The following is a 14,925-nucleotide window of genomic DNA, read 5'->3' as shown; positions in this document are numbered from 1 at the left end:
TATTCATAAAAAACTAAGGCATTTACCAATGTAAATTTGTGAGGCTATCAGATGTATTAGGTGGTCATACTGATTTAGTTTATGTAGGAGCAATTGCAAAAAGTTGATTTGTGCCATCACTTGTTTCCTGATGAGAAATGAGTTGTGTTTGGCTGTAAGGCACTTTTCATACCACACACCCACTTCCTTTAAGGTACATGTTGAGTTTACATTTAAGGAGACTTACATGCATTTTTCTGATATTTTTAATCTGTTCATTTTTGTAGCAGGAAACCAGTGACAGGAAGATTTCAGGTTGCCAGTAGTACTGTCACTTAATAATCTGGTATAATTTAATAACACATATTTAGAATTGGGGTACTGCAAAGTTATCAATGAAATATCAATTGAGAGTAAGGAGTATCAAAAGCTTTGTAGTTCATATATCTTTTTATACAGTACCCCTCAAATGACTTTTCATCAGTGTGGATAGAATCAGAAATCCAATTTAATATTGTTTGCTTGGAAGATTTGCTTTTATGAGAGTTGATCTAAAAAGCTTTTAAAATACATTATTAATTTTTTTAAACTCTAAATCTGTAAAACGTGAAATAAGAGGGATATATGTTATCAACTGCATTGTTTCTAGGCATTGCCACCATTAAAATAATACTAACTTTTCCTCCACTTCTTTCAAGAAAATGTGCTTGTCTAAATAATCTATAGTTTATGACATGAATAAGACTTTGATCCCTTTTCTTGATTAGTATATGGAGTATATTTAATCTTGAGTGAGAAAAGTGAAAGTATATTTTAAAAAGGCAAAGTTTATTTTGTGAGGGGAGACTGAAGAAAAAAATGCTTGAATAAAGAAATGGTCTTTGGGGGAAAAAAAATCTGAGTATATTAAAATGTTACATGGCACAGAGAACTGGATTTTGCCATATTTTTAAGGATAGACTTGTAATTAGTCTTTTCAAATATGCTGATTAGGGTATTGAGTAATTCAGGTTCACTTATGCTTAAAGATTGTGAGGTCTCATTTATCAGAGTGCTGACATTTTCAAGATTTAGATAATTTTAAAATGTCAGTTATTCCATTAATTCCAGCTATGGAGTCAATTAAATTAAGTTTAAATTTGCAATAACAGTTGATGTTCAGCATAATTGCAAGTCTGTCAATTTATGATGCAAATAATGTTTTTACAGATATGTGTAAACAAACCCACTTTTGAAATCTTAACCCCTGTTCTGTATTCATATAGAACTGGAAAGGTTGCAATTTAACCTTTTGAGTAGTGACTCAAAGGTTAAGAAATAAAAATATTAATGCTTATAAAACATCCATTTAACCTCTTCACTGCTATATTTTTTGTTAGAACTGTATGCCTAATTAAGGCAAAAGCATAGTCTAAGCCAATTTCTGCTTATCTGTGTAAAATCAGAAAATAACTCCCGATCAATACAAATTGTTCATATATTTCAGATGGCAGATCATAAAGAAGTAATGAGAGGCATTGAACGGCATCCTGGAGTCCAGTATCCTGTTCTTACACCTAATCTTCAAGGTTTTCATGCTGCTGTAAGTGCCTTCATAAATGTTGACAACTGCATCTTTCACGTTTCAGATACTTTCTGTTCTGCAGCATAAGTTAGTTATTTAATGTCATGTAACTTGTCCTGTTGGAAGTAAACTATAGCTTTTTAAATGAAAAATTCTGTTTTTATTGTGAAAAATGGGCAAAATCATGATGTTCTATATATTTATATTTTTATGGAAGTATTGATCAGTCTTTTCAAGTTCCTATAAATGATGCTTGTGTATAAAGTCAGTTCCTTCTCCTTCTTTGATTTGTTGGAAATGTTTCTGAAGAATGTCTTTTATTGGAAAGTAGTGAAGAAGGAGGAAGGAGTCACTTAAATAAAAATATTTTATAGGAATGTATTAGATTTCTTAAATGATGCACTTCATTTTTGTAGGGATTGAAAATTTAACTTTTCAGTTCATTATATATATTCAGTAGTTCAATAACTGTTCAAAATTATAGACTCAAACTGTTTGGAATTGCAAAAATGAAGCAGTTCATTTTCCTTAAAACATACATACACGCACATTGCTAGTCACATCTTTACATTTTTTTGTTTTCTGAAAATTTTTCATGCTTCTATGCTTTTGTCTTGATATAGGACAAGCCATGTTTCGAAAGCATACTGCTTGATGGATATCTGTGATATAGTCTATCCTTCAGTTCCTATACTACATATGAAATCTTTCTTAAAACAAAATTCTGTACATAGGCAAGTTAGCTATCAATATGCAGATTGATAGTGCCACAACTTTGCAATAGTAGCTTGTATGAGTTGATTAAATCTTCTATATCTCTATACTGTATTTAGTTATATGATGAAAGGAAAACAAGGCAAACATAGTTGTAGGTGATTGCTGAGTTCTTTCTTGCTGCTGGGTTTTTTTTTTATTATTTCTCTCTATTTGAAAGGGTATTTGTTTCTGTAAGTATTGCTGAAACTTGGACATTATCCTGCAGAAGCAGAGAGTACAGGGAAAAGCTCCACTCCTTTTCATACAACAAGAATATTCTCACTAGAGAATGAGAATTAATGAATTGGCTATTCTCCTAAGGTTAAATGTTTGGTTCTTCTATCATTTGGCTTTCAGCATTCCAGTTTGCCTCATGTTATTAGCTGATTTTAGTGAGTATGGAGGTACTGAGTACAAGCTCAGGTTAATTGACTCTTCAGTGAAGTCACCACATTTACACATTTTCTAGACTGGTATTTGCTCTGAGACTTTTTCTCGTCAGACTCTCACAGACACATTTTCTGTATGATTCATATTGACTATGACACCAAGACCAATGGAGGCCTTGATCCTAGAGCTGGCTCTAACAAGGCAATCCCTGTTGGTTATTGTTGCTGCTCTAGGCACATGCAGGCACAGAGCTTTCTTAACCATGAGAAAGACTTCCTGGCATTCATAAGGAACAGGCTTTGTACAGAGGATAAATATTTCAGAGCTGTTATATGATCTTTTCCTTTTCTGAAAAATTAATACAAGTATCAATCATTGTTATTTTTATAGTTGGTTCATGTGATTTCCTTTTGTAACACCTTAATCATTTATCACCTTAAAAATATGTTTTCCTAGTTGCTAAGAAAAGGAAGGAAATGTACCATAGTGAATGAACTCAAAATTTTATTCAATCTGGTTTTATGCAATAGATTTAAAAAAAAATAGAATTAAATGTATGTTTTAGGTATGGATTATGTACTTATACTGTACTTAAAATTCTAGAATGTCTTACAGAATTAAGTGCTTAACAAAATCTTTTAGTGTAATGTTATGATTGAGTGTTATTGAAATGTATTTTTCAGATTGCAGCCGGGGCCACAGAAGTCTCAGTATTTGGTGCAGCGTCTGAAACATTTAGCAAAATGAATATTAATTGTTCAATTGAAGAAAGCATAGAAAAATTTGAAGATGTTGCTAAATCTGCAAGGAATATGAACATTCCAGTGCGTGGGTAAATATAAAGATTAAGTAATACAGAGTTGTTGGAGTTGCTGTTACAGGAGGCATTTGTAAAGTAGGAAAGTAATAATACCAAATTTTTATGTTTTAGGTATATTGAAGTAATAGTCTTTATTGTGCTTTTAGGGCTTTTTTTTTTAGGATTTTTTTGTTATTTTTTTACAGTTCCATATATTTAGTAATTTTTCTCTGCGTTTGGTAACTACTAATAGTGACTAGCTTTTTCTAGAAATTTAAATAAATAAGCTGTGTGTATAAACATACAGAGCTTATTACACAAATTTATTCTTATTTATTTTTGTCATCACTGATGACGGGATAAAATTTATTGTGTGCTGCTGAGAGTTCATAACACTATTATCTTCACCTTAGAAAAATACCTTGCATGCTTTTATTTATTATATTATTGATAATATATCACTTCATACACCATAAAATCAACGTATAAATTTACTCCTAAGAAAAAAAAAATATTCTCGATATAAGTTATTTTGAAAACTTCAGGTGTTGAAATGTTTGGAGCCTCTAGTGCATGAAACTGGAATTGCCCAGTATTCATCTTTCTCTAGAGTGCCTTCTTTTAACTTGAAATGATCCTGAATATTGCTCACTCTTGAATATTCATTTCATGTCCATTTTCTTTTACATTACACAGAGCTACTTATCTAAGATTATTTGTGAAGCTCCTTGTGAATTCAAAAAGGCTCACATAGTTTCAAAGAGAAACTTGACAGTGAGATTCCTTAAGGATTGCTAGTAATGCATACTACATCATGCTCAGGATACCTGGACTTGAAAATAGGTACTGGTAGATACCTCAGAAGCAAAGTTTATGAATACTGGGATCTCCCTTTCCTTCAGTAATAGGTCATCCTACTGCTCATTTTCTGCACAATAATGTGGTAGTTTGAGCATTTCCTGTGAGAGAGGTCTGATTTGTAGTTACACCTGTGTCTCAGAGTATCACAGAGTAGCAGAACGGTTTAGGTTGATGGGGCCCTCTGGAGGTTATCTTGTCCAACCCAAGGATTTTAACACACATGTAAGGATAGTCCACAAACGTTTAGGTCCTTTTTCCCTAGCCTCGTTATAAGTTTTGTATGGAAAATCACTGAATCAAAAAGTAAGGAGTTTCATAGTATTAAGAAACAGTAACTTGTACCAGAGTTTAAATACTTTAACTAGCTTCTAATCTGTCAGGCAGAGTCAAGGTTTGCCTTCCTGACCAACTTCTAAGAGGTTTGTTGTTTAGAAGGTCTCTGTCCCCACTATTTGCCACATTTTTCTGATACTTACTTCTGGGCTGAGAACATAACTATGGGTGTCAACAAATGGACTTTACAACTGGTTGAGAACATATAAACCACAGATAAAAAAGAAATCCCTGTGGTATACTCTAGATTAATGTTGGAGCTTCTTTTGTCACCTTACCTTCTGTCCACTAGTTTTCACATGTTTAGGGAAGTGGCAACCTTCTGGTTTTTCTTTTTCCCCCAGATTGTATGTCTAAGGCATTTGTAACATGCCAGTGGCAGTTACTGTGGCACTTAAACACTGATGTGACAGAAATCACTGTTTCCATGATAGCATTCTACAACATTCCCATATATTTGTTGTCTGTAATATGATTAACTCCGTGGCAGGTGTTTTTTCTGCACATGGCAGAAAAAAATGATAAAGCAGCAGTATGAGAAGACATGTACAGTGAAGAAGAAGTAGGAAGCAGAAAATGGTCAAACAGAAGCAGAGCACACACACAGACAAAATAACATTTTAATAATTAATAAGAAAAAGAAGGAAAACAACACAAGGACATACAAAGAGAGAACTATCAAGAACCAGGTAATAAAGCAAACAGAAAAAAACAGTAGCACAGAGGTGAAAAAAATGGGATGAGGTGATAAAAAATTATAAAAACTCAAAGAAAATACGATCAAATTATGTTTTTAAAGTGCTTTATGCACCCAGAACAAAGATCTGTAATTTCACTTCAGCATGCACACCCTAGCAAACTTCACAGAGTACATGCAGGATAATTTTATCAAGTGTCATGGGTTCAGCCATGGCAGTCATTTTTTCTCCCTCTTGTAGCTGGTGCAGTGCTGTGTTTTGACTTCTGGGCTGGGAATAGTTGCTTGGTGGTGAGCATGTTTTGAGGGTGTTTTTTGTTCAAGGCCTTTGTTTTTGTTCAAGTGCCTTTTGTTCAAGGCACGTGTTCTGCTGGGGAGGAGGGGAGGCCGGGAGGAAGGAGAGACAGGACACCTGACCCAGGCTAGCCAATGAGGTATTCCATACCATAGCACGTGATGCCCAGGATGCATACTGGGAGAGAGAGAGCTGGAAGGGTAGAGCTCTAGAGGAAAATGGAGGAGGGAGCACGTGGTGCTCGACCGGGCAGGGTGGAGTGAGTTATGGGTTGGTGGCTGGTGGGGTGTTGTATTCTTTTCGCTTGTTGTTTGCTGTATCATTATTATTTATAGTAGTAATGGCAGTAGTGATTTGTATTGTGCCTTAGCAATTAAATCATTCTTATCTCAACCCGTGGGGGCTACATTCTTTGGATTTTCCTTCCTAACTCTCCAGGAGTTGGGGGACTTGGTTTAAACCACGACATCAAGTCTGTTGTGCCATGTGCAGTATGTTACTTAATGCTTCAGCAGTGGACTGCGTAGTACCAGATATGCTACACAGTGAACAGATTCGAAGTCATGAATGAAAGTGATATAAGTTCACTCCAGCTATAGCTTTCTTCCTTGGGCTTACAGTTGTAAGAAAAGTGAATCATTCAGAAGTTGAAGCCATTGACAGAATCATTTGATTTGTGGGATTATAACCAAGTAAAGAATCCATTGAAGAGAAACTACATTTATATTTATGTGTAGCTATCTTCATCACATGATACTTGCTTGGGAACTAATTTGTCCAGTGAAAATCAGAGGTTGAGGCATGAGGAGATAAGATGCAGGATTAACATTACACTTCAACAAATCAAAAATTTTAGGAGAGGACTCACTGGTATTTGTCACTGGTATATCAGGGGGATCTAATATAACTCAAAAATGAAGTAGCTAACCTGCTAAAAATCTGATGAAGATCTAAATTGCAGAATATGGAGCCTTATTTCTTAACAAAAAAGTAAGTAAGGTAATAATTCTGACTGTCTAAACCATCCACTGAACATGGATTTAAGTATATGAAAATATTGGAAAGAAAGTTTTGAGTAAGAAAGTTTTTGGTTAACACAATCTGCTGGACTTCGACTGCACTTTTAAAAAATCCCTCACAGGGAGATTTTGAGGAGGCAAAATAGTACTTAATGAGAAATAAAATGTTTCTATGGATCAAGGATTAGCCCCTTGTAATTTATGTAAATAACAATAGATATAAAAAATGTATTATTAGGCTTTGTGCTGCAAGGTAACACAAAATAAAGCTGTGGACTATATGGACAAGGATTTGTATTCTGTGCACTGAAAATCGGTGTTTTGTTTTTAATCACCCTCTTAGAGATCGGCTACTTTTAAAGAACCATGGCCAAAACCTTCAGCCTTTGCTCAAGCAAGCTTCCCAGGACTGCACATTTTGGCTTCTAATAAAAATTTTGTAGGCTAAATATTTTGCTTTAATTATTTAGGTAATAAAAATATGAATATGCATAAATTGTATTTATATTAATTTCAATACAGATATTGTTTCCTTTCTAAAGCACTATTATTGTTTAAAGTTTTATTTATTTGCAGGAAATGGATAATTTAGTGCCTTGCCCTAGGTCCTTATGTGTGCAGTTGAAAAATACTTCCAAAAATAATTTTAAGGGGTTCAAATTTTATTTCCTATTTTTACTGGCAATTTAGAATTTATGTAGTGAGCATAAATCATTGGCAATCCTTGAATTTTATGAAAAATGTACTCAAAGAGTTGAAACTAAACTTTAAGCCTTTGCATGTCTTAGTGTTGCTACAGCTGCACTAACATTGACTCGATCATCATCCAGAAAATTTATGTTGTCAGCTGTCACATCTCAAATCTGTAGCACAGTACACAGTTTTCAAAACATTTCCTAAACTAGTTCAAATGTTTATGAAATCTTGTGCATGGTCTTAGAAGTTACACTCTTTATTAGCATTATAAAGGGGTTTTTTTCATTTTTTTTACATGCATAAAAACTTTACAATAGCATCTCTCTGACACAGTCTGTGAAGACATTCACCCAAATCGGTTATAAACTGTATGGTCAACTAATTACTACTATGCATACTTTGTGTCATTTGAAGTGACTGCTAACTTTGGAACTGCATAATTCAGGTACTATTAAAAATATCACGTCCTTTTCATTGATTAAAAATGAAGTCTAACAGACAGGAGTGATAAAAAACCTGTGACAAATGACAAATTGTAAGTAGTCACTTGGATTCTGTTTTAATTTAAATGTAATTGTAATGTACAGATAAAGAAAATGTTAAGTAAATTCCAGTTAAGCTAGAGTATTCCAAGTTGATGTATTCCAAAATTTAATGAGACACAGAAATTGCAATTAGTACAATAGAGTAGTATGGGGAGTATTTCTCCTATACAATAGTATGGGAGTAAGAATTGGGTTTTCCTCTTTTCCACAAATGATACTTCATTACATACTTCATGTCCTGTGACAGTGGAATGAAGTCAGACTACCTCCCTCTTGACTATTCAGCTTTGTATAGGACAGTCTTAGTCCTAGTAAAAATTAACTGGGAATAGAAGACCTGAAAACTTGTTGGTTTTATTTTTCGGTTGGGTTTTTGGTTTGTTGGGTTGGTTTTTTTTCCTAATAAAACACACTTCTGCATGACCGCCAATTAAAAACTCTATTTTATTTCTCAGTCCTGAAAAATTGTCATTTGAATAGCCCTTTTGAGGCCATTTGGACTATTTGCATGTGCAAATCTGAATGTAGATGCAAATGTTTAGAGGTTCGGTGTTAGAAAAACAGATGCCAAATGTTTATTGTAAAATAACTCTAGAAGCATTTCCTTACAAAGCTTCATAAATTAAGTTATGGATAATCACACATTAGTTTAAACTGGTGTATGTAATTCTTTTGTTTATAGTGCTATGTCTTTTAAGAAGCAGCAGTATGATGAAGTTCATGATACTTAAAAGCATATTGAAATGTGTCAATATTTGGATTACATCTGTGTTTATATCCAATTCAAATACTGGTTGATATATTTGAAATATAGCAATATTTTTTCCTATGACAAGTAGATACCAAACAAACAATTGTATATAATATTATTACTACATTTTATGTTAATAATAAAGGTTACAGGTTACAATATATATAATTTCTTGTTGACTGTAGGACATTATTATTATTTTACTATCATGCTAATACACAAGGTAAGACACAAAATAGTGGAAAGCTAAAGAGAAAGAGTTGATTTTACTTATCTTTATTTTGTGCTAGTGATGTTTAGATTTCTTTAAAACAAAAATCCAGAAATCAAATCTTGAAGAACATACCAGTCTTGTTTTAGACTATTTTGTAAGAAGTCATTTCAGAAACTAATATGAAGTCTGTTTTGTTTATAAAGAAACATCCTAATTATCAAGAATTATCTTGATAACTTCTGGTTTTCAAGAAAAATCAGATCTTTATAATTCAGTTCATTAGTACTCTTTTTTAATTTTATTACAGCTCATCATAGCTAGCATAATTCAAGATATTTGGATGGCCTTACAATGGTATATTTTATACACCTAACTAAAAGTGCCATGAGATTAAGTTTTGCACAAATTGATACAGTTTAAAGCTGCACATGTTTCATAAATACAGACATAAACTTTGAACTCATACTCTCTGGTATTCTGGAATACTAAAGGCTGGAGTACACATGTTTTTTCACATTGCTTTAACCCCCCATTTTTAGACTACATTGTGTAGTTTAGCATAGTCTCGATAATATTGATGATAGGATGATTTATACCATTATCACTTCTTTAGATAGTAAAAACAGTTTAACACCTTAATGTCACTGTAACTGAGCCCAGATTTGGTATTATGGGAACAACAAAATATAGATGAACATTTAATAGACTTGGAAGCAACACATTTTAGTATGTGAATGGTAAACAAATCTACAGGGTTGCACGGTCTTAAACCAGCTGGTCACAGTCCCCTGGAGAGGTCTGAGAAGCTGGAGAGTTCTGGGATGTGGGGACTTGGTGCATTTCTCTGTATTGGGGACAGATTAAGGAAAGGATGTAAAAGCCATTGTACTAACTCTATCATACTAGATGACTGCATGATGTAAGAGGAGAGTTTTTCCTTAGGAATAATTTTATACCAAACTTTACCCATTTTTTTTGTACTGCAGATAGAAAATATTATTAGTAGGCCAGAAGAAGAGCTGCTTTAAATAAAAATAAACAAAAAAGAAATTAAAAAAAGAAAGTGGGGTACCTGTGAAAAATAAAAATGATCCCTGTTTCTTCTTAAAGGATAGCATAAACTCAAAATGTTAGTATGAAATTATGAAGTAACAATACAATGTGTTTGCTGGTATGTTACTTATTGGTCCATGAATAATTTGATATAATTATTAGACATGGTCCTTCATTATAGTACAAAACAACATTATAGTACAAAATAACAGTTTTATTCTTGTTCTAGACAAATTATTTTCTAGAACATAGTTTAGAATTTAATGTTGATTTCTGGACATTCTAAAAATAATAATAACAAACATCATTACCATAGGATTCACTTTGAAGAGCATATATGTGACTTGCAACTGGGCACTAAATACATGGGGAGATATTTGCTTGCTTTTTTGTTTGTTTTTTTTTTTTTTAATCAAACATGGAAAATTATTCCTGGCCTTATTTACACATTTAAGATTGGCTTGGAGATTCTGTTTCTGGAAGAATCTTCTTTCCCTCTTCTTTTTATTTCCGCTCTTCTTACAGTAAAGATTGTCTGTTTTTTAACAAATGGCTTCCTTTGCAAAGAGACAGAATATATCAATCTTAATAATGTGAATTCACCAAATGATAGGCATATACATTTTAGCACGAACATCCAATAAAAATAAATACATCTGCAGCGAACATGGTAAATTATATGCGAACTTACACTATAATAATAAACAGGAAACAGCAGCATCTGAGTCTGCAACTGGCTTCTCAGGAGGCTTCATGCTTCCAGCTGTGGTAGCAGCTGTGGATCTGGCTCTGGAACGCTTGCTGAAACAAGCTGACAAAGGGCTGATTACAACATGGAGTTCAGTTTCTGCTTAGATTCATTTTCCTTTTAACACACTTCAGTTATGAAATGTTTGCTCATTTAGCCTGTTTGTGGTTTTATATCCTGCACTTCACAGTCATTGGGCTGGTGTGGTGATTATCACCATTCCTAGTGACCTTGATTGTGGGGACCTTATATTGTCTATGCCATTTGTGGAACATTGTGATTTGGTTTTGGCTTACTCGAAGAAATTGTAAACTTTCTTCCTCTTCCTTCTCCCTCCCCATCCCCAGAGGCTGTTCAGCATTTTTGTCCAAAATATTACACAGTAAAGTTTTTGGGGTTTATTTTTTTTTGTTTTTATATACATAGAAAACAATTTAGGAGAAGACCAAACAATACTCACCTGCAGTGCAGAACAGGCAACAGACTGGATAAACTGCCAGGTGAAATAAGTAGAGAACTAAAGAAGATAAAAAGATTATCACTTTTTATTAAAGGGAGGAGTTCTGATTTCACTGAACCTGAGTGAGCAAAACAGCATTTACTCTTGCTCCTAAAGCAGCTGTATAGATATGATCACTTATTGCAGGTCCTTGTTTCCACCTCTGGTTGCATGGGCTCTTTTCTTGATTGCATGCTAAAGATGCAGTTAAGCTACTAACATGTCTGGCCTTGATTCAGCAAAGATTTAAGCACATACTTAGAATTAAACACTTCCATTGCAGAGTCTGCTTTAAGAACTTCCAGATACTTGCTTCTGCTTTTGTATTGTGGGGTGTCTCTGGTGAATATCCTGAGACCAAGAGTCTTTTCCATTACAAAGTCTTTTTGTCTTTCAGTCCTGCCATCTTTTTAGAGAACAGCTGTATTCTCCAACTTAATTGAATCCCCAAATTAAATCCCTGTTGACTCTGTAACTCATGGCTCAAACTCTTCCCTCTTTTTCTCTCTGCTGCTTTTCCTCACATAGGATCTTGCTTTTTCTGTTAAGGAAAAATAGGTAAGTATGCTCTTCCCTGTCTTCTTACTGTCCTCTTCACTGTCTTCTTACTCTCCCCTAATCCTTTCTCCTCCACTGTCAAAGCAGCAGAAGTTTCTCGTCTACTTGCCATCTGTACCCCTTCCACTTGCCCAAATGACCCCATGTTCTGTTCTTCCTCTTTTTTTTTCCCCTCCCTTATTCTCTTTCTTAATCTCTCACTGTCCTCTGACTCTTTTCTACTGCAATGTAAGTAAGCGTTTGCCTCTTAAAAATTGCACCTTTGACCCTACTTAGTTCCTCATATCATATTTCATCGCCTGTCTTTTCTACATTCCTAAGTTCCTTGGAGGTGCTGTTTATAATTACTCTCTGGAGACCCTTCTGTGGTTCCCTCCTGTAACTCCTACACTTTGGCTTCTGTTCCTTGCTTGCAACTGCAACAGCTCTCACCAAACTCCCTGATGACAAGATCTCAGAAACAGTAGTCTTATCCTCATTCTTCTTGACCTGTCGGTAGTGTTTGTTGCAGTTGACCAGACTCTTCTTTAAACTTATGTCTTTTGTTGCTTTCTGTGGCTCTGTCTTGTTAGCTTTCTTCTTTCTAAGTAGGTCTTCAGCATGTTCTTCAGAGTTGTCCCCCATTTTGAAAGGGTATGGGTGAAGATCTTGGGACCCTGCTTTGGCTGATTCTGTTGTGCTTTTAATGCCTTATGAGTTATTACATACACAAAAAAGAAAGTGTAACAGCCAAACGTATCTGTAGACAACAGATCTACCTTTCTGCTCAAATTGTTTCCTCTGACTTAAGCTTATTAATTTGGAACCACAAAAATGTAATTATAAAGCATCCCACCTGGTGCTGCCTTCAGTCGAGATGTTTTGACAGTGCTGAGGCTGGACACATAATTACCTTTCCTCTTTCACAGACAGGCATATTTTCTGGTTTCATATAGGGTGTCTGTACCCCTGCTAGCTGTACTCAGCCCTTCCCTCCATCTGTTCCAGCTTGCATTACTTTTTCTACAAATTACTCAGATTGTATCTCTTGTGTCCAATAAGAATATAGCAATGCCTTCTCAAATGGAATTAATACTTTTATTCCTCTATTAAAAATGCTTGTCCTGATACATTTTTGGAGTGTATTTTACTCTTTACAGACTCATTTTAAACGTTTCACTTTCTTTATTGTCATCAGCTGAGTCCCATTTCTAGTGCTCCTGTCCTTTATCCATGGATTCCCTGTGGGGTTTTTTTGTATTGACAGTACTGAGAAATTTATAGTGTTAACACCACATCTCCATTTTTTATGCCAATACATTAAATGAATTAGATACAATTCTGACAAGCTCATCCTTGATGAACTCTGCTGAAAAACAGTTATTTCACAGGACTTTGTTCTCTCTCTGGTAGGAAGATCTTTACCTGTCACATTGCTTCAGTAATCCTCATTTTCTCCAGTTTAGTATTGAATATCAGATACCAAGATAGATTATATCTATCATATTGTCCTTGTTTAAAATGTCAGTCTAGTTGCAACAGTGTAAGCATGCAGAGAGTTCATAATCTCAAACAGATTTGTATAGTATAGTAGGCAGATTCCTCAGGTCACCACATACTTTCATACCCCAGCAAGCCCATCTGAATTATGTGAGCTCAGGCAAGTTTCTGCTCACTGGTGTGAACCACAGGGAGTATTCCCTTGTTCTCTAGGTACCTTTTGGCCTGCTTTTACTTTTGTTCAACCTACTCAATTCCAGATGTCATTCATGCCACATTATCACTACCAAATGCCCGTCTTCTTGATCTAACATATGTAGCCTCAAGGAACATGTAAAGATATATGTAATTAAAGGGAACATATGTGAATACTCACTGTATGTTTTGCATTTACTTTGTATGTAGTACAGTTCTTACTTCATAGTAAGTGCTGTGGCTGATGTTGCAAAATAATTTCAGTAAAAGTCTGTGTATTCACTACCTCCAGGCACTGTATGATTATGTAAAAAGCAGTCCTTTGGGTCTGAAAGTTTTCATGCTTGGTTTCATTTGAAAAACTGTGTATGCATTAAAAATTAGGGAAATTATCCTGAATTGTTTTTGAGTTATGTGTCACTGAAAAGCAGGGCAGTGTTTAACTGCTAACAGTAGCTCCTTTTCAATCTTTAATGTAGATAAGAAAATTTAGGATTTTGAAACTTAAACAGTGGCATCTAAATTGGGGGTGACATTTAATGAAGTCTGTGGCCAAGTTTCAAAAACCTGTTTTTCATAATGACATACAGATAATTGAAATCATGCCTAGTAGGCATCTGGACTAAAATTATGAGCAGGATGTGATGGACCCAACCACTTTTGTGGCAACAAAATTAATTTGCATTTCTTTGTCAGGGCTAATCAAGTTCTCCTTGAGGTCAAATTTTGCTTCATTCTTATTGCTACTTCCAGTGTGCCAGCACCATACCTTCATGTAAGGGATGAGATATATTCTGTGCATTAAATTGTTGACTTTTTTTTGGTTGCAATTTTGTTTTGCCTATTATGCATCCTAATTTCACATTCTATCAGTTTCTCTTTCAACTGCAAAGAAATACTTTACCCTACAGACCTTGCTTACATACAAACTAGCATTGGTTCAATCCCATTTGTGTTATACAGTGTATAATTTTGCATTATATTCTTCAGTGTTGAAGGAAGGGGAACGACAGGGGATTGATGAAGGCTCTCATTCTTCTATTAAGCAGTTGAGCCACCTCCCACTGGAACTGGGGCTCTGCTGCCTCTGAATCGGTTGTAAATCCCTTTTATTTTGAGTTTCAATGGCTGTTTCTAGTCAGTTTAGTCCTATTCCTAATCAATTTAAGATAAACAATTAGAAGTTTAATTGGAATTTTGTGACTCTTAATTGTCATTAAATAAAGGAAATTTAAACCAAATTCTATGGTAGCACAGCATTAGGACTCAGCAATGGGGGCTCGGTTGTGGCTTTTGTGTTTTGAGCTTTGTGAAGCCAACAGCTGCTGAGAGACAGTCTGGCTTCTTAGTTTCTTCTTTTCCCAAAGTGTACCTGAACTACAGCTTCCAATGGAGCTGTGGTTCTTCTGGGAGACTGGGTCAGAAATAGCAGTACAGAGCGAGGGGCTGAAAGCTACCCCATTCACCACAATTCTAATGACTTATGAGATGATG

At 34.7% G+C, this 14,925-nt stretch overlaps 1 protein-coding gene across 5 annotated transcripts in view; it reads left to right on the top strand.

The window, feature by feature from the left end:
• HMGCLL1 (3-hydroxy-3-methylglutaryl-CoA lyase like 1) overlaps positions 1-14,925 on the top strand; it is a 132,329-nt gene that overhangs the window by 81,369 nt on the left and 36,035 nt on the right. For all 5 annotated transcript variants that reach the window (XM_031052675.2, XM_031052673.2, XM_031052672.2 and 2 more), the window contains 2 exons: positions 1,466-1,561; positions 3,373-3,521. In XM_031052675.2, coding sequence (XP_030908535.1) covers positions 1,466-1,561; positions 3,373-3,521 — 245 coding nt within the window. The remainder of the gene's footprint in view (positions 1-1,465; positions 1,562-3,372; positions 3,522-14,925) is intronic.

The sequence above is a fragment of the Melopsittacus undulatus genome, chromosome 3 (assembly GCF_012275295.1).
Source record: "Melopsittacus undulatus isolate bMelUnd1 chromosome 3, bMelUnd1.mat.Z, whole genome shotgun sequence".
In the NCBI taxonomy this organism is placed as follows: domain Eukaryota; kingdom Metazoa; phylum Chordata; class Aves; order Psittaciformes; family Psittaculidae; genus Melopsittacus; species Melopsittacus undulatus.
The sequence above is the reverse complement of the archived record's forward strand: the minus strand, read 5'-3'. Positions and strand labels throughout refer to the sequence as shown.